Genomic DNA, 26,192 nt, shown 5'->3' with positions numbered 1-26,192 from the left:
TCTAAAATTAAGCAATATAATTGTTAAGTCGCTTAAAAATAACTCGGAGTAGCAATGAAGTACAAGCCCGGGTAGCTCAGTCGGTAGAGCATTGGACTTTTAATCCAAGGGTCCAGGGTTCAAGTCCCTGCTCGGGCGGCACTCTTTTTTTTCCTGTTCGGAGGTAACGGAGTAAGCACATATGTTTTATTTTTATAATATACTATACGTAATGACGTGTTTCTACGTTATCATGTGATTATTAGATTCCTAGGTAATTACTTATTATCATGCGCCAGGTTAGTGGAGTATTTATAGCTCGCGTAAACGATAAGGTATAAAATTAAAATAAAATTGCAGTGAAACTGGAAATTTATAGCGTTTAATTTGTTTAATTAACGTCAATTTATATTTAAATTTTTTGTTTACGTTTAAATTTTTAATGTGCACTATAAATATTCGTTAAAGCAACTCACACAGCAACCTTCGATAGCTCAGTTGGTAGAGCGGTGGACTGTAGTGGCACGTTCGATAGACATCCATAGGTCGCTGGTTCAAATCCGGCTCGAAGGAAACTTTTTTTGCAAGTATTTACAAATTTTGTTGATATACGAATTACGAAATTAATTTTTTAAACGTTAAAATTTACTTATGTAAAACTCTAGTTGTTACACTATTAAAAATGTATGTTTTCTATTTTTAAAGAATGGCTATTTTATTTTTCATTTCATGATTTATTTCATATTTAAAGGTTCTGTTAACTGGTATGTTTAATCGTCGTTTGTAATTAATACAATTTGCTTCATTTTATTTAATACTGGATTAAAGTTCGACTAGAAGTACCTAATGTTTCCACTCTGCATGCGTAGCACTGCTAGTGTAGTGGTATCATGCAAGATTCCCATTCTTGCGACCCGGGTTCGATTCCCGGGCAGTGCATTCGTTTTTTTGTTTTTTTTTTTAATTAAATTGCAAATAAACACATCTTGTTTTTATTTTACAATTTTTTACAAATCTTTAGTAACAATTAAGAACTGAAATAATGACACAACCTTTGAGTCTTGGTTTGAAAACGCTTCAGGCCTATTTTTCGCAACACGATCAGTGTTTTCATTGCCTATTCAATTCACATGGTCAAATTGCTTATAATCAAGTGAAGGCTGTTTCTTATTATCAACAATATTTTTATTGACTTATATAGATATTTTTTGACAATTTGATTTAAAGTTCTACCATGTACTTAATACATATATGTATTTTAAACCACATGTTATTCCCAATCGGATTAACTGTACGCGACTGCACTTGAGGTCTATTTTGTAATAACACTGATAACTGATAGATAAGGCACCCCAAACGTTTTGGCTATATTGTTTATAATGATACCGCCACATAAAGGCGAAAATTGATTAAAATCAAAGTTTAAGCGACACCTTTGGTTCGGTCTCAAGCATTAGCTTATACTCAGAACGTTATTTTTGCATCCACTACAATTTTATGAGGTGATTATAGTTGGACAGCACAGTAACCGAATTTGTGGCTATTGTAAAATGGCTTTTGCTGGTTAGCCTTCGGGAAAAATATTCGAGTTATAATTGAAATACTGAGAAACGAAAACCTTCTAAAAATTGGTCGAAGGTTACTTCGACAGAACCTTCCTCGCCCCTGAAACAACGGGTATTTGAAAAATCACTTGAAGTAGGCGTTGGAATTCATTTGACACAAAAGGCATGGTCGACAGAAACTGTGTGTATAACCTTACATTTTAAAACAAATGCCTGCAATGGCTGGATATGGTTGGAGTGATTTTTCAAATTATAAAATTTGATTTTACGTTTTATTTTTTTATAAGAACCCCTAGGCTAATATAAAGATATGTACACATGTAATGTTAAAGTAAATTTTCAAACGAGTTTTTCTTTTGCAAAATGTTGTGAAGGATATAATAAATTGACTTATTATTTCATTTTTTTTTGAGTCACCCTGTAGATTCATCATTGGAGAGGGGGGTAGACAAATATATTTTAATTAAAAATTTACCAGGCTTACGATAACTTCAAAACGTCTGCAAGATTTCAAAGTATTCAGTTGTGTACATTAAAAATAGTAAATTAAAAGTTCCCAAATGGTCAAAAATTGATTTTCTTTTTGTTTAATTTTGTTCTGCTCGTTACGGTAATAATATTTTGTAGACGAAAAAAAAAAATAGTTTCTCAAGTTTTAGCTCAAAATATTAATTGTTAAAGGTCGCTCATAATTTTTTTTAATTTACAAGAGCATTGCCTTAGATGTTTTCGAGCGACTTTTTTAATATTTATATTAAGCTTCAATGAATGTTTTATCTTTAAATTAGTGAGATAATCGATGAAAATACACCACGAGATTTTAACAACATTTATATAAACTTTGTTATGAATTCTGAAAACAAATTGTAAATGTATACAATTTTAAAGCTTACAGTCGTTCGAAAACACCTATTGTAAATTAAAAAAAAATATGAGCGCCCTTTAAAAATCAATATTTTGAGCTAAAAATTTGGGAAACTTATTTTTTTCGTCCATAAAATATTACCGCAACGAGAAAAACAAAATTAAACAAAAAGAAAATCAATTTTTGACGATTTCGGAAGTTTTTAAAAATTCGGAGCGACCTCATAAAAATTTTTTGTTGAGGTGTCCTTTGGAGGAGGGTCTTAAAACATGATAAACTAACATCCTTATTTTCACACGAGACTCAACACAAAAAAATAGTCGTTTTTTTTGCGCCACCCTAATATGTAGGAGTGTTATTTTATATAATTTGAAATACAATTGTATATTTACTATGTACAATTTTGAAGTGACGTCATAACATTGTTGGTGGGGATGATAAGACAATTACACATATAAAATTTGACAACAGTCCAGAAGTTTCGGAGATTATAGGAGATTATCTGTCTAACAAAAATTGACATAGTTGGCAGACAGACAGACAGACGAAATTGGAAGACCCATTCTTTCGTACTTTAGGGGTCATGGCAGATCGAGAAAATACAAATCACTCGCTGGACTCGATTACAACACTTCCTTAGTTTACACTCGGGCAGTAAAAAAGTGGGATAAACGAAAGCTGATATCATATTTCTTTTATTTGTAACACTTTGTTTTTTTTAATACACATATTATATAACTGCTGACCTAAAAATTTTAATAAATGTCTCTGGTAGGGGATTCTATTTCCCACCGATACACAATGGCACTGAAGATGTCGTTGCACACTTATCACCACGTTTTTAGTTCTACACTGCTATAAAATTGTCATTTATTTATTCCATTTACTATGTTGATGGAATTGTTTTTTTCTAATTTAAAAATTCAAAACTTCGTATTAAGTGATAAAAATATCCGCAATTACAGTATAATTTGGTTTAAATACCATGTAATAATAATAATAATAGTAACGCCACGATTGAAACGTCTTATAGCATAAACATTCAATAAATTTATTTTAATTTAATGGTTGTTTTATGAGAAGTATTTTAGATTATAATGTATGTTATTTCAAAAACATGATATATAATTTTAAAGGATATGCCAAATTTTCTTTATGCGTTCAATTTTAATATTATTTGTAAGCTTGGCCGCTCACTTTGTAGACACGTGAAACACGTGACACTCCATTTGTTCGGTAAACGAACTTTATAAATGCACTGGAATATACAAATTATATGCATATCTAATACATATTATGTGATCCAAAAAAAAACCTCCTCTAGTAGGCCGTGCAATTTATTTTTAAAATAGTGATGTTGGCAAGACCAACGCGTTCCTTGTTCAGTTTAAAATATATAAAGCAGTTAATTTTGCCCTACGGGTTTAAATGAATCTTGATTGATAAAAATCATTTCTATCATGATATTATAAAACCGTTTTTTTTCCTTTATCCCATCCCCCCCTTGTCCCAGCCTTACTCTAGTCCTTTCCACTTCTTTCGTTCACCCTACTCCTCTTCCATGTTCATTCAATACTGCTGCTCAACTCTCTCCTCTCCTTCGTTAATTTCCCGACATTGTGTCATGTAGCATGTATTAACGTTTCTCGCGCATCTGTACGCATCTTAAACGTTTTCCCGCTTCTACCCAACCAAAACCTATTATTTCCACATCTGAATCTAGCTCTTTTTTCTCCTTGATGCTTTCTCCAATATAACGGTATAACCCCCATTGTACCTAGATTCCCTAATACTCGCCATACTCTGTCTTGCCTATCTATGTCTCTGTCACGCATACACAACTCTTCTTTCATACTATCATGGGTGCACAAGGTCACGTACCCCCCAAAATTACAACGTCTACAAACACACTGGACATAGCAAAATAGTAATTTTCAATATTTAATAATTATCCGGAAGTTTGTGTCATAATTATCATTTTTTTTTATCTCGCTCCACTTGTATAAAATGTATCAAAACTTACATCCACTTACATCTAAAGATGTTGTGTCTTGGATATACGGGGTTTTACACGAATGAGTACGAGCCCGACTGATTCGGAAATGCAACCCAAAATACACCATCCAAGCTTACATGGATATATGTATTTTTTAAGTTTTATAAATTCTTGTTTCAAAAATTAACATAGTGGGCAATTTTGACTTTTGTTAACTTTTGGCAGAAAACATCAATTGATTTGAAATTTCAAAAAGATTTTTTATTAACTTCAGGAATAATTATTGCAAAGAGCTAATCGTTGTCCGTAATTTGCTGGCTTTAATAAATGAGAATCAGATTCGTTTTATCGTTATTTTAATACATTCCAAATGCTGACAAACAGTGACAAATTTCTAACGCCCGAGTGACTATGTTTAGCGCTATTTGAAATTAAAAAGAGGCACGCAAGCTTAGATCATATAATAAATAGATACCACCATGCCGTGTTCTTTCCCTAGGACAGCCTGTGACGACATCCTCCTGTCACACATCTCTCTCGTGCATGGAGGGATTACAATGAAGCTATCCTTGCCTGATCGCTATTTGAATTTTGCGCGCCTAAATTTCAGGAAGTATGTCTGAACTAACTTCGGAAGAAAGATGTTGACAGCTTGATTTTATAAATAATTCACAGTAGATAACGAAAGGAATAGTAAATTATTGGGCAGCAATTGTGATCCTTTATGACTACATCACTTAAAATAGGATCTTTGTTCTAAATTCTAAAATTGTTTTTGGTACAACAACTCGAAAGAGAGGTTAGAAGAAACATCTGTCAAAAGCGATTTGTTGCGCTTGTGCGGTACAAGGATGGAAGTGAAATAGACATATACAGATGAAATGCATATAACAAAGATGAAGATGTGGTGATCACACAAGGATAGCATTATACTACTCCCCTTGACGTAGAAAACGACAACAGATAGCTTCATGTTTAGTCACAGCTTTTAGTTTGAGTATTGGTATCTATTTATTATATGATCTAAGCACGCAAGTAAGTTTTGAATTTGTATTTTGGGTTGCATTTTTAATTATTGCAGGTTCTTACTCATTCGTGTATGCCCTGTATGATATGTTATTGCTGATGAAGTGCTGATAAAAGGGGGGGACGAAGGCCAAATCGTGGCTGATTTAGAACAACTCGTTTTGTTTGCACCGTTGCCATGGAAATCGTGCGTCTAGTGGCTGGAATCGGGTCCTGTTCCGACAGTGCCCACGAACAGTAACTCAATTGCGGGTTTTAATTTTCCTTCTTCGCGCTTCCTACAGAGAATCAAGTGTTTCCTAAGAACAACTATGCTCAGGACAGATTAAATGCACTCGCGATGCTATCAGTTGAAAAAAAATTAACGTAAACAATTGAAAATTTTGACAATAAAGGGTTAAATATTTTTGTGAAAATAACAAAAACAGAAGATTAGACTTTAATTATAAGTATATGCATTGTGACTTGTATTTTTGTAAATTCTTAAATTCTGTATACAAATCAGACGTTTCATCATCACAACATCAGGTATCTGGACAAATACTTTTTTACTTTCATTGAATGTATTTTTGTATTTATTTCGGTCACACAATTTTGTCTATTAATTGGTAATAACAACCTTTTTTATATCTTCATATTTAACTCATCAATCGATGTCCTCCCATTTCAAAAGGTCACGAGCCGCCACTGCATACTATCACCCCCATTTCCCTTTTCTCTCTCTTACCGTCCATGCGTATCCCATCTTTCATGATAGTCTTGCCTGTTCTTGTCAGAGATATGTAAAAGACTAGATACAGATATTTAATGTTCTCGTGGACATACGTTTAGGGCCAAAATGTCAGTGTACGTTTATATCTCCCTCTTTTTCTCTAGCACGTATAATGGTAACCCGATATCTGAAGGTCTCGCTCTGTACGGCGCAACCAATCAGAGTTGGCGCAACGTTTGTCGTTGATGCCGTTCTTGTGTTTGTGCCGGTCCCTGTCAGACCACTCAGACTGTGGGTGGTTATGATTATTTATAATTGCCGCCATCAGAACGGGCCAATAACAAGACAACCACCTTTTAGAGAGTGATCGATGTAGCCTACAGTTGGCAATCCATAGTACTGGTGCTGATATAGAAAAGGATAGGCGATACAAAGTATTGCTACTCTTAGATCATAGATGTTGGCCCTAGATCGGGAAAGCTATAACCGCATCTGTCTTTTACATATCTCTGGTTCTTGTAATGTCCTTTCCCTGTTTTTTTTTTTTTTCTTCAACATTCACACAGTATCTTACACTCTCTGTCTTTCTCCATTTCATCATATACTAACCAACATGGAAAACCGAACACTATGAACGAGTTGGAATATTTTGACCAAACTTCGTATATAACTTGGATATTAGTAGTGCAAGAACTGATGATAATTTGGGTGGTATCGGAAGGACCGTTTTTCTGTACCATAATCTTTTTTGTTCAAACCATGGAAGAAAATGTCAGCTCGTGTGTGGTTATTACTGTCACTGTCATCGAGTTTGGTGTATGATGGGTTCTGTATTACTCTAACAAGATGCCTGCTGTACGTAGACGTCGTAATTTCAGTCAACTTGGCGAGTTTGATAGAGGAAGAATTGTGGGCTTGCGAGAAGCTGGAAAATCGTTCCGGGAAATTGGGGCAATAATGCAAAGGAGCGTAAGCTTAGTTACGGAATGTTGGCGGGCATGGACAGAGGAAGGCTGACAACAAAAATCCAGAGGCACAGATGGTCAACGGCAAATAACACATCGTCAAGACCGCCGTCTTCGACTTTTAACTGTAAGAGACCGTTTTGCAACTTCCCGATCCATGTGAGATCAATGTTTGACTGAGACAGGACGCCCAGTCACAATGCGAACGATTTACAGGCGAATACGGTCCTTTGGACTGTTTTCCTATCATACTCGGTATCTGCTTCTGCTCACGCCTGCACACACCGCACATGTTGCACGCTTTAGTTTATATGAATTTGAAGCTGCTGGAATCAATATTTTGCCATGGCGTTCACCTGACTTTTCACCCATTGAACATGTGGATGTAATGGGTAGAAGACTCACACAGTTAAGGCATCCTCCACAGACCCTAGACGCTTTACGACATGAGGTACAACTTGCATGGGATGCGATATCTCAACCGGATGTTGATCATCTCATCAGATCCATGCCAAGACGAGTCAATGGTGGTCTTAGAGGTGGTCATACACATTGTTAATAAAAACTTGTTTCTTCTTTGGTTTTTTAACTTGAAATTGTCATCGATTGGTCATCGACCCTCTGTACATATGTAATGTTAAAATCTTTATAAAATTCCAACTCGTTCTTGGTGTTCGGTTTTCCATGTCGGTTAATATATTTTAGTACCCCTTCCCGGTACATGCTTTTATTAAATTTTATTAGTGTCTCTCACTTACTATAGTATGGCGTCTCTCTCCTATACCCTGACATTCACTTCCAATAATTTCCTTGTACTGGCTCAATCTTTGCATATTTCTTCCAGTTTCATAAAATACTTCTAATCGTGTTTTTGTTCTTTATTTCTTTGTTTATGCACTGCCAGAGCTCTGGCTCTGATCTTATGTGTTTTCTTTATTTTTATCTCCATATCTCTTCTTTCTTTTTTGACACTGTTTTCTGTAATTATTGTTTGCTTGGCGGTACTCTATTTTTGTGCCCTTTCCCTTTTCCCACCTTCGTAACTATTTTCTTGCTTCTGTTTTTAAATCTCTGCATCGGCTATCCCACCATTTGTTTCACTGTTCTAAGTTCTTCGTTTCAATTTTTTTTCTTGTTGCTGCTTTTCAGTTGTTGTTTTTGATTCTTGCATTATCTTTATCCGTTTTCTTAGAATTCAACTTCCATTTTTTTTATAATGCTCATTTTTTTTTCATTTCATACCCAAATCTTCCTTTTGTCTACTGACTTAATTACGACTCCGACCCTTCTATTTATACCCTTGAATTTTCCTTTTAATAGCATGTGGTCGGAGTCCATTATTTCTCCTATTTTAAATATTTCTACCTCTTCATTTGCTAGTCCGTTTGCGATTACATAATCGATTACTGAATTTCCAATTTTACCTCCTCGGGTAAATAAATTCTCTATCTTCGTCCTTCTCCTACACTCTACTCAACACTTCCTAACGTCTTCTTCTATGAATTCCCATAGCAATTTAATCTTTATCTTTCCATTTTCATGTGCATTCTCCGTTATATTCTATAGTTTTTTTGCCTATTGTGGAGTTAAAATCCTCTCCTATCAGCAGAAATTCTTCGTTGGATTCTTTAAATTTTTTCTTGAATTTATTGCTTCATGTCTCTCATTTTTTTTTCTTTTTTCTTTCAACCGTGCCTTCCACTTCTATCTCTCCTTCTTCGACTTCTTTTATATCTTTCTCACTCCTTTCATGATTCCACCTTTTGCTGCACCCTTAAAATTTTCTTTTTTTGCCCCTTTAAAGCCCTAATATCCATGTTTCTGTTAGTCCTACAAAATTAAAATTTTTGACTTACTCCCAATAGTTATTTGTATTTCAAGGCCATGAAGAAGAACTTTTTCGGCCGATCGGGACGAGGTACACACCTTTTTTAGGTGACCATACAGAAAAATAATTGGTTATGTAAGTGGCTTTGATGTTAGAAAATCTTTTTTCGTTGTTAGAGGAAAAGTCCTGCAGATTTGGTAAAAACCAAAGAAAAAATTTGGTACCGTCATGTTTCCTAACAAAACAGTTCTTAGCGGTGGAGTTCAAATAACGGCGCTTGTGGCTTTTTTTTATTAAAAAAAAATGCTGGACATAACACGAGGCCAAGGACGTAAAAGTAAATTTTCGATATCCGAGTACAAAAAAGTGACAAGTGGGTCCAAAAAAGTAATTTTGACATTTCAGTACGAAAAACTGATACTTCGTGGACGTAACTAGGGGCGTAAAATGACGGGATTTGTAATGGTCGCTTAAAAAATTCTATTCTAAAAATAGTATATTATTAGCCAAGGTTGCAGAGCCAAGCATTCTAGACCGAGCGCAAATTAGAACCCGAGACGCGCAGCGTCGAGGGCTCTAAGTGCGAGGTCTAGAAGTGGCTTTGCAACCGTGGTTAATATACTATTTTTTTCACTAGTAGAAACCATAAGACAATAAACTTAAAAATAAACGTTCAATTTTTTGACTCAACATGATTTTGTTTTGATTTCTAATCAAACTTAATCTAAATCTTCAACACAAAGAAAACCGTTTATACTTGTCGCTGAGTTAATCATTTTATCTTCTACCGTCTACCAACTACCATGCGTATACTCAAGTAATGTTTGTAGCACACATTTGTTCATTTTTTAAGAAATAATCACATCAAACATTGTGTACATAACCTCAATTTTTCTTTTTGAACCGGTGGTAGCAAAAGTTGAATTTGCTACCACTAAATGAGTCGACATTTGCATGCGTCCAGGCTGCTAGTGAAAAAACAATTTTAAACCCCAGGCAAGCAGTTGGAGAGAAGGTCAGGGCTGTAAATTATCATTACTATAAAACTAAGCGGTTATTGAGGGCTTCCAATAAACAATTGGAAAAAATAGAACATCAAGCTTCAACTGCCCCCGTTTCTATTTTGTGTACATGCGCATAGACGGTTGACCGCGATAGAGACAAAAGGCATCTTCCGTCTCTCTTTGATTGTGATTTCTTCAGAGCTAGCAATGCAGGAGTAATATTAGATACATGGTTGATACACATACTTCACTGCAGGCAAAGTACGTATTGATAGGTTTTATCCAGTTTTTTTTTTACCTGAAAACATGCAATGTTGGAAAAATTCTGAATAAGTTGGAAACACATGGGTGCAAAGTGTTTCTATATTTTTCTACAAGTAATTGTGCCGGATTTACATAGATCTTATGAATATACAACCAACCTATTAATTGTTTTCGTTCGAAAATTGACATTTTTGTTACATGAAATACTTACAAAATAATAAAAATAAAGAAGCAAAGAACAATTCTTAAAACGATTTATTACGATTAATTGTTTAAACGAAAATGTACAATCGCGACGAAGAAAAAATGTTAAACAATTTAATAGTAATAAATAATAGATTAATAAGTGTAATTTATTTTAAGGCTAATTTAAGACCTTAAGAAGTATAAGGTGAACTTTCTAAAACGATGATATAATTATACCATACAATCACTTTAAATAATTAAGTTATAAAAGTAAGTATAGCTACTTTATTAATAGTCCGATTTGGGTCCAACCAAGCAACAAATTTTGTAGGTTTTTTAAAATCTGATTAGTGTTATGGTTATGATTCTTTTGAACAATATTATAATACAGAGAAATCCTGCAATCTTCATACACAGTTTGTGCCTTGAAGTTATTTTTAAATTTACTTATATCCATCATTTTCGAATCGATGAACAATACCAACTGCATAGCGTATGCTACAGTCAACTACTGTTAGTGCCTCTGGCGGGGACCTGTTTCACCCCTCTCCACCCGTAAGGGTGGGAGCCAGGGCCACCACCACTTTGAAACACAGGGAACATCATTCACTATTCATCATTCACTCTTCAAGCACTCTTCAAGCGGTTAACATAATCTTTATATTCAATCTCTGGACCTAACGGTCATAATATCATACTCGCTCTAGAACACACTTGTTATTTATTTAATAAAACTATAATACGACTGTCCGCTGCTCTTATTCATCATCCATCAAACTTAACATGGTCCTTCGAGCCGGATCAGCGACAGAAAATCAGTAACAGTGATAAGTGATAAGTGTAGTTCGATAAATCATCATCGCTTGGAATTCAACATTCCACCTAAATCATCAAGTATTCAAAAATCGATAACGGCCGCGAGTGCAGTGCAAATCATCGAGGGTCATTCATCAAGAAACTCAGGTAGGCTTTAGTTTTGTCCATTTTGCGTAGTGCATTATTCTCGTACTGACGATGTCGAATAACAAATCTCTCTGGAAATTTATCGTTCTTGTCAATGATATACATTCACATGCGGAGTTCATCTCGGAAGTTACAAACCACCAAAAAATAGGCGAGTTAAGATGCAGGTTGGAAGATTTGAAACGGGTACAATCTAACGTACAAAATCTTATAGTTGAACATAAATCGGAAATCGTGGTATTTTTAGATGACACGAGTAGCGAAGAATATAATAAACCCGCAGTTTATAATCTCGGACCCGTGCAAACCTATATCCATGAAATATCGGAATTATATACTGCTCTAATCAAAAAAGCCGATTTGTTGTATCATCTTCCTTTCCCGAATTCGTTTAACGTAAATACTAACAATGCTCATCTCGAAAAACGTTGTGAAAATCTAAAACCCATAAAAGTGGACAACATGCTAAATGGAGAACCCATTAAACTTCATAAGACTACCAATGCTCCGGTTAATGTGCGGTTTACCCCTGCACTATTCATTAAGTATAAAACTATCGATAACAAAAAAGTCATTATTTCAGAAACGCATAAGTTAATACCGAATTCTCACAAATTATTATCAAATTCAATATCCAACAAACCGAAAAATCATCCTGATAATAATTCTTGCAACTCTGTGGGCATGTCCCAAACTAAGATAGATAACACATCCAATCCAAAATCATCCATCGCGTTAGTTCCAATAAAAAATCCTACAGATAATTTGAAAGATTGTAGCTCATTATTGGATACCTGTAAGCAATGTGAATCCAAAACCAAATATTTGGGTAAATCATTAAAATCAAACACAAACAAGGTACAAGTAAGCAATAATCAATCAATCCCGTGTTTTATATGTTCCCAAATGCACAACATATTCAATTGTACAAATTTTTTAAGTTTAACGCCCAACGATAGAGTGGAACAAATAAAGAAAATGAATCGTTGCTTCAATTGTTTAAGAAGTAATCATGTTGCGAAAAATTGTTACATATCAAGGCGTTGTAAACAATGTCATAAGAAGCACCACACGCTTTTGCACACAGAAACAAACAATAACCTTCCCAAGAATGAAATCAAAAGTAAACCAGATGAGGATTCCGATAATCCTGAAGACACCTCGAAATGTAATTTAGCTATTCCGTCTAGTGTACTTTTATCCACCGGTTTGATTCGCGTAATGGGCCAATCAGGTAAAGTAAAAGAATGTCGCGTTTTCTTGGACATCGGGAGTCAATCTCAATTCATCACCGAAAATTTGGGCAAGGCTTTGGAATTACATATTCATAGCATCGACACGTCAATCGTAGCAATACTCGATAAGAAAAAACATTCAGAAAATGCCGAACTTAAAATACAAAATCATTTTATTAAAAATCCACCGGCGCATCAAAATACCGCGCTGGGGTTGATTCTTAACGGCAGTTTTGGGCATTTAAGAAATTCCCGTCATCGCAATATTAGTTTGAATAAAATCATTTCTCATTTCTTGGAAGTTGAAACCGTCAAAACCGGAAGCAGGTTATTAAGCAAAGGTTTTAAAACCTCTCTTTGTGCAACCCCTTTTCAAAATACCACCGGCCATTCACCCGATGGTCGTTTCGTAATTAAACTCCTCTTCTCGGAAAACCAGCCACAATTAGAGAATTCCGTAAAAATGCACCCAAAGTGGCTATTATCAGTCGAGAGAAAGTTGGGTCGTTCCACAGTCCCTTATTTCGAAAATCCACTTCAATTAAGAAATTCCGGAGAAGGGGTTTTCCAACCGTTATTGTTCGCAGAGGGTCGTAATCATAAACTTACCAAGGGTTTTATTGTCTTTCTAAGGAAGTACCTAGACCTTGTACACCTGAAGGTACTTAACGGAAATTCCTTAAATAATACTATTTACCTGCCACACAATTGTGTTTCAAATCCCCACGTTTCTTCCAATAAATTCTGCAAGGTTGTTGACCGTTCAAATCTTAGCTCAAACAATTCAAGCCTAAATGACACCTCATTAACAGCCCCCGTTTTGCAGTCCGAACTTTTCACAATTCTAATTCAATTTCGCTTGCCCCAATTTATCATCACATGTGATATATCGAAGATGTACCGGTGCGGTTGGCTTCGCTCTGACGACCGCAATTATCAAAAAATCATGTGGCTAGAATCTCCTGAACGCAATCATTGTTTTTATGTCGATAAGGCATTGTTCGTTTCAAATTCTATAGTCAAATTAATCGAGCCCAAAGATGAGTTAAAGACCGTTCTAGCGAAGGCAAGTTTCAAGATAAGTAAATGGCCGTCTAATTGTCCCGATATACAAGAATGCGCTCAGGCTACATCCAATAGTAATCGTTTAATAACTGACAAACAATACAATAATAAAACTTTAGATATCAGGTGGGATAACCAAAAAGAATCGTTCTTATATGCAGCATTCATTAGTCACGACGTCACAAATTTCGTAAGTACTAAGCGCAAGCTAAGCGAATTGCTATTAGGGAAAGAATTTCAGAATAAGCTAAAACCAGAAAATATCAAATGGACTTTAATTCCCCCGCGTGAGCCCAATTTTGGTGGTTTGTGGGTAGCGTGGATTAAATTCGTAAAAACTCACATCCAGCGCATTATCGGATACAACCATCTAACGTACGAGATGATGTGTGCGCTTTTGGTCAGGATTGAAGCTGTCCTGAATTCGCACCCTGTGACGCCGCTTTCCAGCGACGTTACTAATTCAGCCGCACTGACTCCGGGCCATTGTCTTGTTTGCCATCCATTGACAACTCCAATAGAAAAGGACCACACTCCTGTCAACATGCTTTCCAGTTGGCAATTGAGTGAATCCTGCCGCCAACATTTTTGGAAGCGCTGGTCCGTGGAATATCATACGACGCTGCAGGGGAGATCCAGGTGGCAAACCCTCTCAAGAAACGTTCCCGGCACTGGAGCGCTGGTACTACCGATCAAAGAAGACAACCGGCACCCGTTGCGGTGGCTATTACAACGAATAGTGCAAGTGCATCGTGGCAAAGACGTTCTTGTTCGCGTAGTGCAGTGTCGAAATTGCATCATAAAGTGCGCCTATTCGGAAACGGCTTTTCCATTTACTAATTCGGGTTCTGGTTATCTACACACTATTGTAAATAAAGTTTGTCCACTCGTATTGTACCTGATAAAGAGTTGTAAATCTCTCTTTCAGGTGTATTCCAAGTACCTATAAATTATATTCATTCTTATCGTATGTGGGCAACTTGTTGTAAATCGCTATTCTTAGTTTATTGCCCATATTGTATAATCACTGTTAATCCATTCTATACAATGTTAATTGTAGTAAATCTTACTCATGTATTCTCATTTGAATTGATCATTATGATATCATGTTATCACTCTAACATTCTATTATTTGGTATTAAAACAATGTAATTGTTTCAAGGCGGGGGGTATGTTAGTGCCTCTGGCGGGGACCTGTTTCACCCCTCTCCACCCGTAAGGGTGGCAGCCAGGGCCACCACCACTTTGAAACACAGGGAACATCATTCACTATTCATCATTCACTCTTCAAGCACTCTTCAAGCGGTTAACATAATCTTTATATTCAATCTCTGGACCTAACGGTCATAATATCATACTCGCTCTAGAACACACTTGTTATTTATTTAATAAAACTATAATACGACTGTCCGCTGCTCTTATTCATCATCCATCAAACTTAACAACTACAATTCGGAAGACATTTTTTTGGGAAGTGTATTTAAATGATATACAATAATAAATGGTTGCATCTAGTTAATTACATATGTAACACCTTTTTGGTGCGCTTTTTATTGAATAAGGCAAAGAAAAAATGCCGTCACATAGTGCAAAAACGTAAAGTTAATTTGAGTTATGTTGTCCCGATATAATAGTGTATTACTGGTTGCCGTATTATCGATCAAGTTGAAAAAAAATATTCCGGTACCGGGAATCGAACCCGAGCCTCCTGGGTGAGAGCCAGGTATCCTAGCCACTAGACCATACCGGATTGATGTTCATCTGAATCAAAAGATAGTAGATGTCCGAAGAACAGAAACACTAACATTCACAATCCATTTAATATTTATTGCTTTTACTTAAACATCCCCACTCGCAATGTTCTTTTCCCGCATTAACATTTACATAAAATTTAGTTATTGTCTTGGGCAAAATTTCTCGATTCCTTTGTATCAGGCTAACATAAACAGCGACTGTAATTTCACTTCCCGCCACCACCAGCAAATTTCTTCGTTCTTCGAACATTGGGCGTATTTTCGAGCTTCTTGTTAACAGGAACGCAGCATTATCAACAGGATGAAAATGCAAGTATTAGGTCAACGGTCGCCTAATATACGATTCTGCGAAGAGCCTTGAACAAGTGCGATGGTGGTGTAATGGTCAGCATAGTTGCCTTCCAAGCAGTTGATCCGGGTTCGATTCCCGGCCATCGCAACTTTTTTTTTCTATTTTATTTCAAATGAAACATTGCAAAATTTATTGTATTGTTTCTAGGCCAAAGCAACGTACTACGAAGCAATTTTACTCAAGGTTTCTCGTTACGCGCTATATAAAATTTCAATTTAACGCTGATTTCTCTGCATGCGGTTACGTCATGAACAGCAATTATCGTTAATAACAGCAATTAAAACCTCTGCATTTATTTATGTTTATAAAACAAAATTTTTCATTTGATGTTTCCCCTTTGAACGACCGTGTTATTGCTGTCACCTGTCAGTTACCTGTCATTGTCAAAAGTTTAGTTTATGCAAAAATGACGTGTACGCACGAAAATTCGGGCCCTTCGTAACGGAGCCAAGTGTGATTGTGCGTGAAGGCGTTGCCCTTTCCTGACTCACCCACCGTCCCTAGTGCTGCCTCGTGTATCGAATCCGTCAAAATGTCAACGTCTTTTACATAACCTAGTTTCCTTAACGACCAAAATAATCCTGCCCTTCGAGTGTTTGGTGTTGCGGTATGATGGCATCGTTATGGGCCGGTTCGGACGTGGATCTGTCCATTTTGCACCAGTGCAGGAAAGCTGACAGGTTAGAATTCAGATTGGCCTGTTTGCATAAACAGAAAATTGCTGATTCCGACACGAAATCGGTGTGCGAAGGGGAAATTCACAAAGTCAGGCATCGTAGAAGGCGGTCAGGCACTTGGCCGTAAGTTACTTAAATACTGTTTCATTGAATTCTAAAAATAAAAAATCGTGTGTCATTTTGACACGAACGTGCTTGGTGTAAGGTGTAAACACGGCTACAAAGAACAGTAAATGTGATCCGGTATGGTCTAGTGGCTAGGATACCTGGCTTTCACCCAGGAGGCTCGGGTTCGATTCCCGGTACCGGAATACTTTTTTTTTGTTTTTTTTAATTATAAATTTTGTCCGCAATTACTGTTGAAACTGCAATGACGTCACATTGTTGTTATCTTTTATACTTTTTAATCCTCGCGAGGAGATATTACCAGTTTGTCCACAATTAAAATACATTCAGCGCGATTCGTTTATTTCGGGATTGTACAACAATAAACAGATCGACTGTAGTATCTTTTTCAGTGTAGTCAGTCGGTGGCCTTTCATCAGATATGCAGAATAACAGTTTTTCGCGATGTACAAGCATGCTGGATCCGGCATCCATCAAGTATTGCTTTGTTCTGTAATATTTTTCGTACTGATGTGTTGCTTTATTTTCAGGAGAACGAGGTCTTTGAACGCTCCGTCACCCATACAGCAATTTGGACCATGTGGACGTATCATGAAAAACTCCGCCATGGTCATGTAAGTACATAGTGTTTTTTTTTTCTCATTTCAAGGGTCTGTAGAAATATAATGTTCAAGAAGAACAGATTTCGAGATAATTATAGAGTGCGGTTGGTTTTTTGGTGACGAGTCCGTTTTGGAATTTCTGGTGGTTCACCAAGACCACAATGGTAAATGTAGGGTATTATTTTAAGTTCAGCGTCGAAGGGTTTGTTTTATTGTAAATTTAAAAGTGAAGATTACTGCCAAGAATGAAAGAAAAAGCCAACTCATATTTACGTTGTAAAAATAAAAATAAATAGGTTAATTTAATTTGTTATTGAAAAAAAAATGATTAGTGGTACTAAATTATTATATTTAATTTTTATGTCTTTCTGAATCTTTTTGTTTCACTATTAATTGTATGTATCTTAAGGGGTATCCCGTTGAATAAATAAATAAAATAAAAATAAAATAAAAATAAATCGTGGAAATATCCCTGTGCAAAACACTTAGACTGTGACGTTTTTTAGTGACCAAAAGATTATGCTTTCTTGTATGTTACGGATAACTTTCATTCTCCTAACTTTTCCTTCTTTCTTTCCTGACATGTTTTTTTTTACATACATATATTACCTTTACTAAATAGGTATAGGTATATATAAAAAAGGGGTTTGAATAATTAATTTTGTTTTTTTGTGACGATGATGCTCTCGCATAAATTTTGCTCTTCTTAGCTTAATGGTTGGTCTCTCCATTAGAAACAGACGATTTATAAAATTTAAAAGCAACTTTTCTAATCCATGCGTTTAGTGTTCTGGGTCCAATTTTAAAGTCCAGTAAGTCAGTTTTTATATTTCTACTAGTAGTGGACATATTCCCTTTCTATTCCGTATCACTTGAACCAGCACTTTTTTGTAAATTAAATAAAGATTTTTCAGAAATTTTGGCCTCCAGTTCTGTCATGGTTTCTTTCTAGATAATCTAACACATTTAATACAACTTGTTTTGTTTGTTCACTAAATCGTTTCATTGTTGAGAATTAAGTAGAGTAGTAACTAGTAAAACATTACATAAACCAGATTCTGTTTGACAAATACTTCTGAAGACAAATTTAAATTTGACATACTCAAAATTTGGTAATTTTTTGTCTCACAGAAAGTGTATAAAATAGAAAGAGAAAAAGTTTTACCTGGGATATTTCCACCCCTATAGTGCACTTGACTATTTTTCTCTATACCTATACCGTATTTTTAAAGATATAATAACCTCGTATACACCTCAAATAAAATCCCGTGTGCTAATCAATGACAAATAAATTTAGTGAAAGAAAAAAAAAATAGAAACATTCTTTCATTTGTTTGTTTCCATATTGGTGCATAAATTAAAGTAGGGTTAGGTGGTTCTGCACTCTGCCAACTATTTATTTTTTATTTATGCTATTTTGGTGGTACCGGTTTCAGGGTTCATCCCCTTCCTCAGCCACCTCGTCACAAATTTGTAACACTTTAAAAACACAATGTTAGCTTAGGTTAAAAAAAAAATTATAGTGTTAATACTACCAGGAACTGGATCTGTTGTTTCTTGAGCCTTGAGCCTAAAATTCTTACTTAGTTGTTGACCGTTATTGTAGAAATTAAATGACGAGGTGGCTGAGGAAGGGGATGAACCCTGAAACCGGTACCACCAAAATAGCATAATTAAAAAAATAAATAAGTGCAGAAATATAGTTCAGAGCTCATAACATCGACCAAAATATGATTTCTAGCTAAAGTTTGATGCTTTCCTTGTTGTTTTCGAGCCCGTAGGGTCTCTAATCTGCTTAAAATCACGAGAAAACGCTTTAAAAGTAACGTTTGTGAATTTGTTTTTACAAATTTCATGAATCTACAAACGCCAGAATGTGAAAAACTAACCCAAACGTCTCCTTTTGTTCAACTAAGGCGATTCTGCATACCGCAGTACGTCGTGTCGATCAGAATCGTCAGAAACAAATCGAAATATAGTTCAGAACTCATAAAATCGAACAAAATATGATTTTTAGCAAAAATTTGATGCTTTCCTTGTTGTTTTCGAGCCCTTGGGGTAACTGAGGTGAAATTTTGTTTCTACCGATACGATACGAAGCGATAAATGACAAGGACGAAAATATAAATTTCAGATGCGAAAGAAAAAGACGACCATATTTTATCGGTACCGCTATTTTATCGTTGTAGAAACAAAATCCCACTTCTGATCTGCTTAAAACCACAAGAAAACGCTTTAACAGTAGTTTTTTAAGTGCTGAACCATCTAACCCTACATTTTTTCATGCTTACAAAATTTTCTAAGCTGGGTTTTTGAAATATAGCGCCAAATTATGTTACATCAATTAGAAAAGAGTCATTAGAGATAGTCACGACAAGGAAAGAACGCTTGTCAAAAGGAGGTATTTGAAAAGTTTGGAAATATACTAGCGTAACATGCACACTTCAGAAGGGTTTTTTTTATATATTTCGTCATTTTCCTTATATTTTTCGTAAAAAGTTGCAGATTTTCATTTTTTGCTTCTATAATGTTATGAATAAATTTTAGCACGAATGCAAATGAATAAGGTATCCAGGTAGAAAAGTTTATTACGATGACGTACGCCCCTGAGGGTGTCCATTCCTTGAATTTGAAAATGGACTTTCCCCGACCCGTTTTTAAGTTGTACCCAGATTTACAGCTATGTTATTCTTACGTTGTTCGATATCTATATGTATTATTGTATTCTACGGACCTGCAACAATACAACAACTTCTAGTCAGAAAATTGTTAGCTTATGTTTTCATTTGACAAGCACGTGCTCTTCTGCGATGTTGCCACATTTCATTCTACAGCGACCTGTGATGTCATAAACCGTACGTCTTCGTGTAAAAATGAAATAAAGCTTAAATACTTATTATTGTTAACAATTTTCAATTTATATGAGATTTTCTACACACATCGATTAATGACATCCTTGTCCATATTGTTACGATATACGGGTGTTTAATATCGGCGTGGGTAAAACTCAACAATTTATTTCTCAGTAACTCAAATTTACACGACTAACTGTTAGCGATTATGTACAGAATAACTCCGTGATGCAACTTGAATGAATTCGTTCACTGGATTCGACTCGCTGGCTAAATAATCTCGTTCCTGAAGGTGGCTTCAGTTTAAATTCATACTTCCCTTCTAGATGTTTCGCAATCGAGGTCTTTCTGGAATACCCATCGCGACTTCCGCTTCCAGGTTTTTTTTTAGCGCACGCCACCCGGGCGCCGGCACCGACAATGAGTATCATTATTTTTCCCGATTCTTCAGTAAGCTCTAGAGTTCGTTTTTTGGACGGCCGCTTCCAGGTTTTGTTTCCACAGATCCATTTTTTTGAAAAAATGGCCAAATCATGGAATTCTTCTCGAAACTCTTCCATACATAATCCAATTGAATATTGCCAAGTTCTGTCTATTTATATACCTTTTCGATAGTGAGACATTATTTTCATGAATACTTCGTGTTGTTCAAAAGAAGCCATTCTTGGTAATAATAGCGTAAACAGCAAAACTCGCGAACTAGTTTTGAAAAGAAATTATTTTTTTCATGTAAACAAAGCAACGAATGAAATAACAACAAACCGCGAAAATTGATAAGAAATGCTGTCGAGTCAAATGACAATTATCATTTAAGATAGTAATGATAAAACCATCCATGCTCTAAATTATAGTTGGTTGTCTCCTTAATCCTCAAAAATAATTACCCTGTTATAAATAAACGGCAAATAATAATTCCAAGGCCTGCTCCAAATATATTTTTCATCGTAGGTACACCCGTTATTAGGGTACTTTCTGTTTATTGTTTTACTGTTTTTATTAAATCTATGTTTAGTTTATTTTCTTCAATACATTCCCAGGGTGCTTCTTTTTTAATTGAGTCGAATGCTTTGTTGGGAAAATTAACCCTTATCCAACCTACTGGAGTATAAAAACGTATAATTAATTTATTTATGAACATGAACATTAATCACAAAAATTACGGTTTTAGAGAACAAAATTGACAAGTATTTAAAAATCTTTTTTTTCAGTCTCTTGCCCATTAATTATATCAAATCAACAAAAAAAATCTGTTTTGTGCTTATCCGTTGGTTTATGCAGCAAGTCATGAAAATTAGAACATTGTTTAGTGTAGAACCAACAAGCCATTAAGCGATTGATTTAGGCTTTAAATCTTGTCAATATTTGGAAGGTGAAAATAGGATGTCCTTTTGAGGAACGCATTGGAATCCAAGTGATAGATGTATTCAGAAATCGAAAGAAAATTTTGTCTCACCTCAGAATCTACGCGTTTACGTAAAACATATTCTCCCTCTTGTTTGAGACCCTTTTGTTTTGCCTAATTAATTGCAAAACTTATTTTGGCAGAAATAAACAAGCCATTTTCATTGCTGCTTTTTCTATGTATTTTAGCTCGTCTTCCGTTAGTTGTTTTTGTTCTTCTGTTATATTTCCGTCCATTTCCTTCAACCTTTTTATTACTGTATCTTTATATGTTATTAATTCTCCGTTTTTATATTTTAGCCCACTCATGGTTGTTTTTTTCTTCTTTCTTGGTCGTTGAGTGTTTGTAAAACCATTGCGTATTGTCTCTGCTGTTATATTCTAAGATCTGTCCAAATTTTTCCCAGCTTTTCTTTTTTGTCTCCCGTTTTCATGTACTCTAATTCTCTTTTTCTTGTATTGCTCGTATTCTCGGTGTTTTGTTATGTAGATGTTGTTTCCATGCCTAATTGTTTTTTTCTTAATTTCTTTTTTACGTCTCAATTGAAAGCTGGGGAAGGATTCTAATGAGATCCATTTGGTAAATGGCTACGTTCATGTTTCGAAGTTTTATGATCTCTAAAATATGAAAAAAGGATCTGCCGTTTCCATCTGTCTTTCTTTTTGTCGTTTGTGTTCAGATTTATTAAACGGATAACCTCTAAAACGAATGGACTGATTCTTGTGAAATTGTGTATGTAAGGTACGAGACAAAAAATTATCACGGTCCAGAATTTTTGCCTAAATGTATTAAAAGAAAGTAAAGATGCTGGTTGATACAGCAATTCCATTTGTAATTAATTTAATAAAACATTTTCATAGAAAACACAAAACTGGACGAAATTTATTGAAAATAAGTAATTTTGTTTATAGATTTATTGTGACAAACTATTATCACATTTGAAAAAAGAACTAACTAACTAAGTAAAAACTAGTTTAATACCCAATGTATTTTCTACCTACTTCTATGAGATTGTAGATGCGTTTCTTCATGTTATTGACCAAATGGATAAAGTAATTGACGTCATTAACTGCTGCTTATTGCTTCCCATCTTTATGAACCTCTCGTACAAGAGAACCCCATACATTCTCAATAGGGTTGAGATGCGGGCTTTTCGCAGGCCATGGTAGCAAAGCTATATTTTCCACCACGTTTTCTATGAGTTAGACATATGAATCTTGCTGAAACATCACTTTGCTGTCTTGAAATAGGTTCAAATGTGGTTTGAGGTGCACTTCCTACACATCTTGGTAATCCAGAGAGTCCATTCGATTTGAAATAAAGGCTAAGTTAGTATATCCTAAGTTACTAAAGGCACCCCAGACCATAAGTTCGATAAGTACTTAGGTTCTTTCCGTAAATCGTGCCAATAATATCTAAAACCATCAGGACCATCAAGTTTAAATTTCTTTTCAACTGAAAAAACTGTCTGGAATCATTCTTCATTTTTCGTCTGCATTTATCTGGCCCAATCACGACGTTTTTGAATATGCTCTTTTGTTAACATTGGTTGTTTCTTATATTTGGCATATTTAACATTTTTGTGATTAACCAGTATTCGCAAAACTGTTCTTTATACTTTGGGAAGACATGTTATATTTTGTAGCCAGAGTCACAATGGATCTTTTTGCACGTGCAATGAGTTTTTCTTTTCTTCCACAATTTTGTCGTCCATTTTCACCGTATTTCTTCCTTACAAACTTGGAGATTGTGATCCGATCTCTTCCAATCTTTCTTCCTATTTCCGCAAAACTCAAACCTTGGTTATAGTATGCCTCAATCTGTCTTCCGTAACGTTCTGTTAGATCGTTTTCTTTGCCCATGACGAAAGACAATTATTATAGCTCAGCCAAATATATTTCGGCACTTTGACAGTTCTAACAAACAATTGCGTATCGTGCAAATAAACAACAATTACGCATACTGCGTTTTTCTAATTAATTTTTATATAAAAAAATGATACGTGATAATTTTTTGTCTCAAAATTTCTGGACACAATTTAGTTTTCACAGATCAGAAATTATTTGATCCAAAAATGTCACTGAAACAAGTATTTTTGTAAACTAAATTAACTTCTACTGGATGTATTATTTAGTCGAAGGAGTACATAATTAAAAATTCTTAAAAAATTGTGCTGTGATAATTTTTTGTCTCGTACCTTATGTTATGAATATCTTGTAAATTGTAAAACGCTAAACAAAATGTGTCTAATCCTAATATTTCCCGCCTACCTTTTTTTTTATAAAAAAGACATACGCCTGTACATGTGGTTTACGAATCCGCCTTGATTGTTTAAGCGAAGGTGTAGATAACATTCTATAACACTAACATATAAAAGGAATGGTATAGTTTTGGAATTTTCATTCTACCCTATACAATTTTATTGTATGTTTATGGCTCACACCAGTTCATCCGAATTTGTCTGAAAACATTTCGCAGGTAGTTGTACTCATAAAATAATGGTCATTTTCGTTCCTGAGTAACGATGGTCCCTGTTCGGACCTGGATTATTCTGCTTTCTAACATCTGGGGATTACCGGCACGCGACAACTAAAGTTGTAAATATCTCTTGCTACTGTCCGTCTCGTTATTACCCATAAAATTTTATAGGGTAGAATGAAATTTCCAAAACTATACGTGGCTCAACTGGAAAAATATAGAAATATCGTATTATAAAGTAATATAAAGGGAAGGTTGCTGGTTCGAGGGACTTATGGTCAGTTTTTTATTTAAGGAAACTTCTTCTAAATTACTTTAGACCATTTTTTTTACATTTAAGTAATTTAGAAATGAGTTTCATGTGTCGGTTGTTTACTGAAATACCGCTTACATAATAATCACGTTATTAACATGAACTTAGAAGTGACGTATGTCATTCAATGTAAATCCCGTTATCAGTTTCTTAAGCAGTTATTTACAACTGTCTGACGTCATATTAAAATTTTTTTTTTTTTTGTATTAAATTATGGTTTCACGCAGTAGCATTTTCAGCGAAAATTTAACTAATAAAATTACTTCATTGGCTATTTACTTCACAAAATTTTGAGATGACGTCATCAAGCTTTTATAAGGGATAAATAGATAAATTCTGGCTAGCAATTTACCATGTTGACGATAATATTAAAGCGTGTCACAAAACTCTAAAACCATAAATTATCCAGGTACGACCACCAAAGACCGTCTGTAGGCGGCTTACAAGTTTACAAGGACCTTAATGCGAAAAGTCGATTCGGCACTGTCAACCAAATGATCCTAATTATGTCATAAAATTTTATTAGTACACAGTTAAAGTGATTTTACAATACAATAAACTGGAATCATTTTCGCTATTTCTAAACGCCCGTGGAGACTTGCATTTCAGATCTGTCACTGTGGTCAGCGGAAATGTCGGCTATGGTTTCGACTGAATTCATAAAAGTGATGGTTAAAATTAGTCGTCAATATTTTCGTGATTATGAATAGATTAACTGTAATTATTGATGCGCAAGCAAGTTTAGTAATTATACATAGATCTAATTATTATCTGAATTACTAAATACTAAGTTTGTATGTAAATTATGATTTGAAAAATTAATTATGAACATTTAAAAATTACCATAATAAAATATTACGTTATTACTTGATACCTATAATTTAAAACGTATCGCGCAAAATTAATAATTTGTTTCTATGCTGTTTAAGTCCTTTCTTTTTTAACTTTTAACCAAATTAAAGGAGTAGTTTATATCTCACGATTTTTACTTATGCTGCGTTGTCAGATTTCACAAAAATTGGATGAGTAATTTTTGAAATAATCGAAAAAACAAATCGTTTCAAACTGTAAATTTCGCATTGACGTTTCGAATTATAAAAGCATCATCATGCTATTATTTTGGTAAAAAAAAACGCGATAGACACCAAACAATGACTAACTTTTCCAAACAATCACTTCTACTGATCAAATACAAAATACAAAAAGCAGCTGCACAGGGTCTGTTAAAGTTTTTTATACAAATGATTCCAATAATACAAATTAGTAATCCGTAACGTCATTTTCAGCTTAAAAAGTTAGTTTCCGCTCTTAACCTTCTGATTAATAACGTAAGCAGAAAAAGTGTATGCACTATTTGGCGAATGCAATTTTAGCTATAATTTATGTTTTCTAAACCAACAGAAAATACTGGAAAAAGTGCCGTATTCATCCATCACGAAAACGCCAAGCATGTATACATATTGGTGAATCAAACGGTTATTATTGGAAGCAGGCATATTGATTAGAAACATTTTCGATGTTTTTCCTGTCAAACAAAGAATGTACTCGATGAATTTTAATGGGGTTAAAAAGACATTATAACTTTCCGGAGTTCTGCGGAAATTTTCATTCTCTCGTAGCTTCGGTTCTACTCTAGGAGCGCTATTTAAATAAAAATTATTAATAATTTGGACTAAATACAGCATTTCCGTAAGAAGAAAAAGGAATCTGTAAACAAAAGTTCTTTTTTTTGTACTTTTCCATAATTCGAAGTGACAACTTATTATGGTCACTAGAGTCTTCTTGATACAAATCATTCTGAACATCTTGACAACATTTCATAGTTATTACCTGACATTCGCGCTCGTACATAGGAATATTATTATTTTAAAAAGTGGCGTTTTAATTAAAGAAGAACAATTTTTAAACTCGCTCTCATCTTCGGCGGTATTGCAAAAAAAAAAAACTTATAAATAGCATAATTTTGGTTGCCAACAAGAGGAC

The 26,192-nt window shown here is 34.8% G+C and overlaps 1 protein-coding gene and 6 non-coding genes across 12 annotated transcripts in view; 6 read left to right on the top strand and 1 right to left on the bottom strand.

Moving 5' to 3' along the window:
* The window catches only part of LOC135123612 (NAD kinase-like), a 48,956-nt gene that overhangs the window by 514 nt on the left and 22,250 nt on the right, over nt 1–26,192 (top strand). Inside the window, exons 1-2 of one of the 6 annotated variants that reach the window (XM_064048420.1) lie at nt 16,104–16,559; nt 17,093–17,176. In XM_064048420.1, coding sequence (XP_063904490.1) covers nt 16,369–16,559; nt 17,093–17,176 — 275 coding nt within the window. In that variant the 5' untranslated portion in view covers nt 16,104–16,368. Of the gene's footprint in view, nt 1–16,103; nt 16,560–16,936; nt 17,040–17,092; nt 17,177–26,192 lie in introns of those variants that run through there. The other 5 variants (XM_064048415.1, XM_064048414.1, XM_064048417.1 and 2 more) reach the window with 5 other exon arrangements.
* Trnak-uuu (transfer RNA lysine (anticodon UUU)) lies at nt 66–138 on the top strand. The gene has a single exon. It is a non-coding gene; the product is annotated as a tRNA-Lys (tRNA).
* Trnay-gua (transfer RNA tyrosine (anticodon GUA)) lies at nt 463–552 on the top strand. The gene is given in 2 exon segments: nt 463–499; nt 517–552. It is a non-coding gene; the product is annotated as a tRNA-Tyr (tRNA).
* On the top strand, nt 848–918 carry Trnag-ccc (transfer RNA glycine (anticodon CCC)). Its single transcript has one exon. It is a non-coding gene; the product is annotated as a tRNA-Gly (tRNA).
* Trnae-cuc (transfer RNA glutamic acid (anticodon CUC)) lies at nt 15,332–15,403 on the bottom strand. Its single transcript has one exon. It is a non-coding gene; the product is annotated as a tRNA-Glu (tRNA).
* Trnag-ucc (transfer RNA glycine (anticodon UCC)) lies at nt 15,775–15,846 on the top strand. Its single transcript has one exon. It is a non-coding gene; the product is annotated as a tRNA-Gly (tRNA).
* Nucleotides 16,676–16,747, top strand: Trnae-uuc (transfer RNA glutamic acid (anticodon UUC)). The gene has a single exon. It is a non-coding gene; the product is annotated as a tRNA-Glu (tRNA).

This window comes from Zophobas morio, unplaced genomic scaffold, assembly GCF_036711695.1.
Source record: "Zophobas morio isolate AGI-343-1 ecotype UQ-CSIRO unplaced genomic scaffold, CSIRO_AGI_Zmor_V1 ptg000006l, whole genome shotgun sequence".
Classification (NCBI taxonomy): Eukaryota; Metazoa; Arthropoda; class Insecta; order Coleoptera; family Tenebrionidae; genus Zophobas; species Zophobas morio.
The sequence above is the reverse complement of the archived record's forward strand: the minus strand, read 5'-3'. Positions and strand labels throughout refer to the sequence as shown.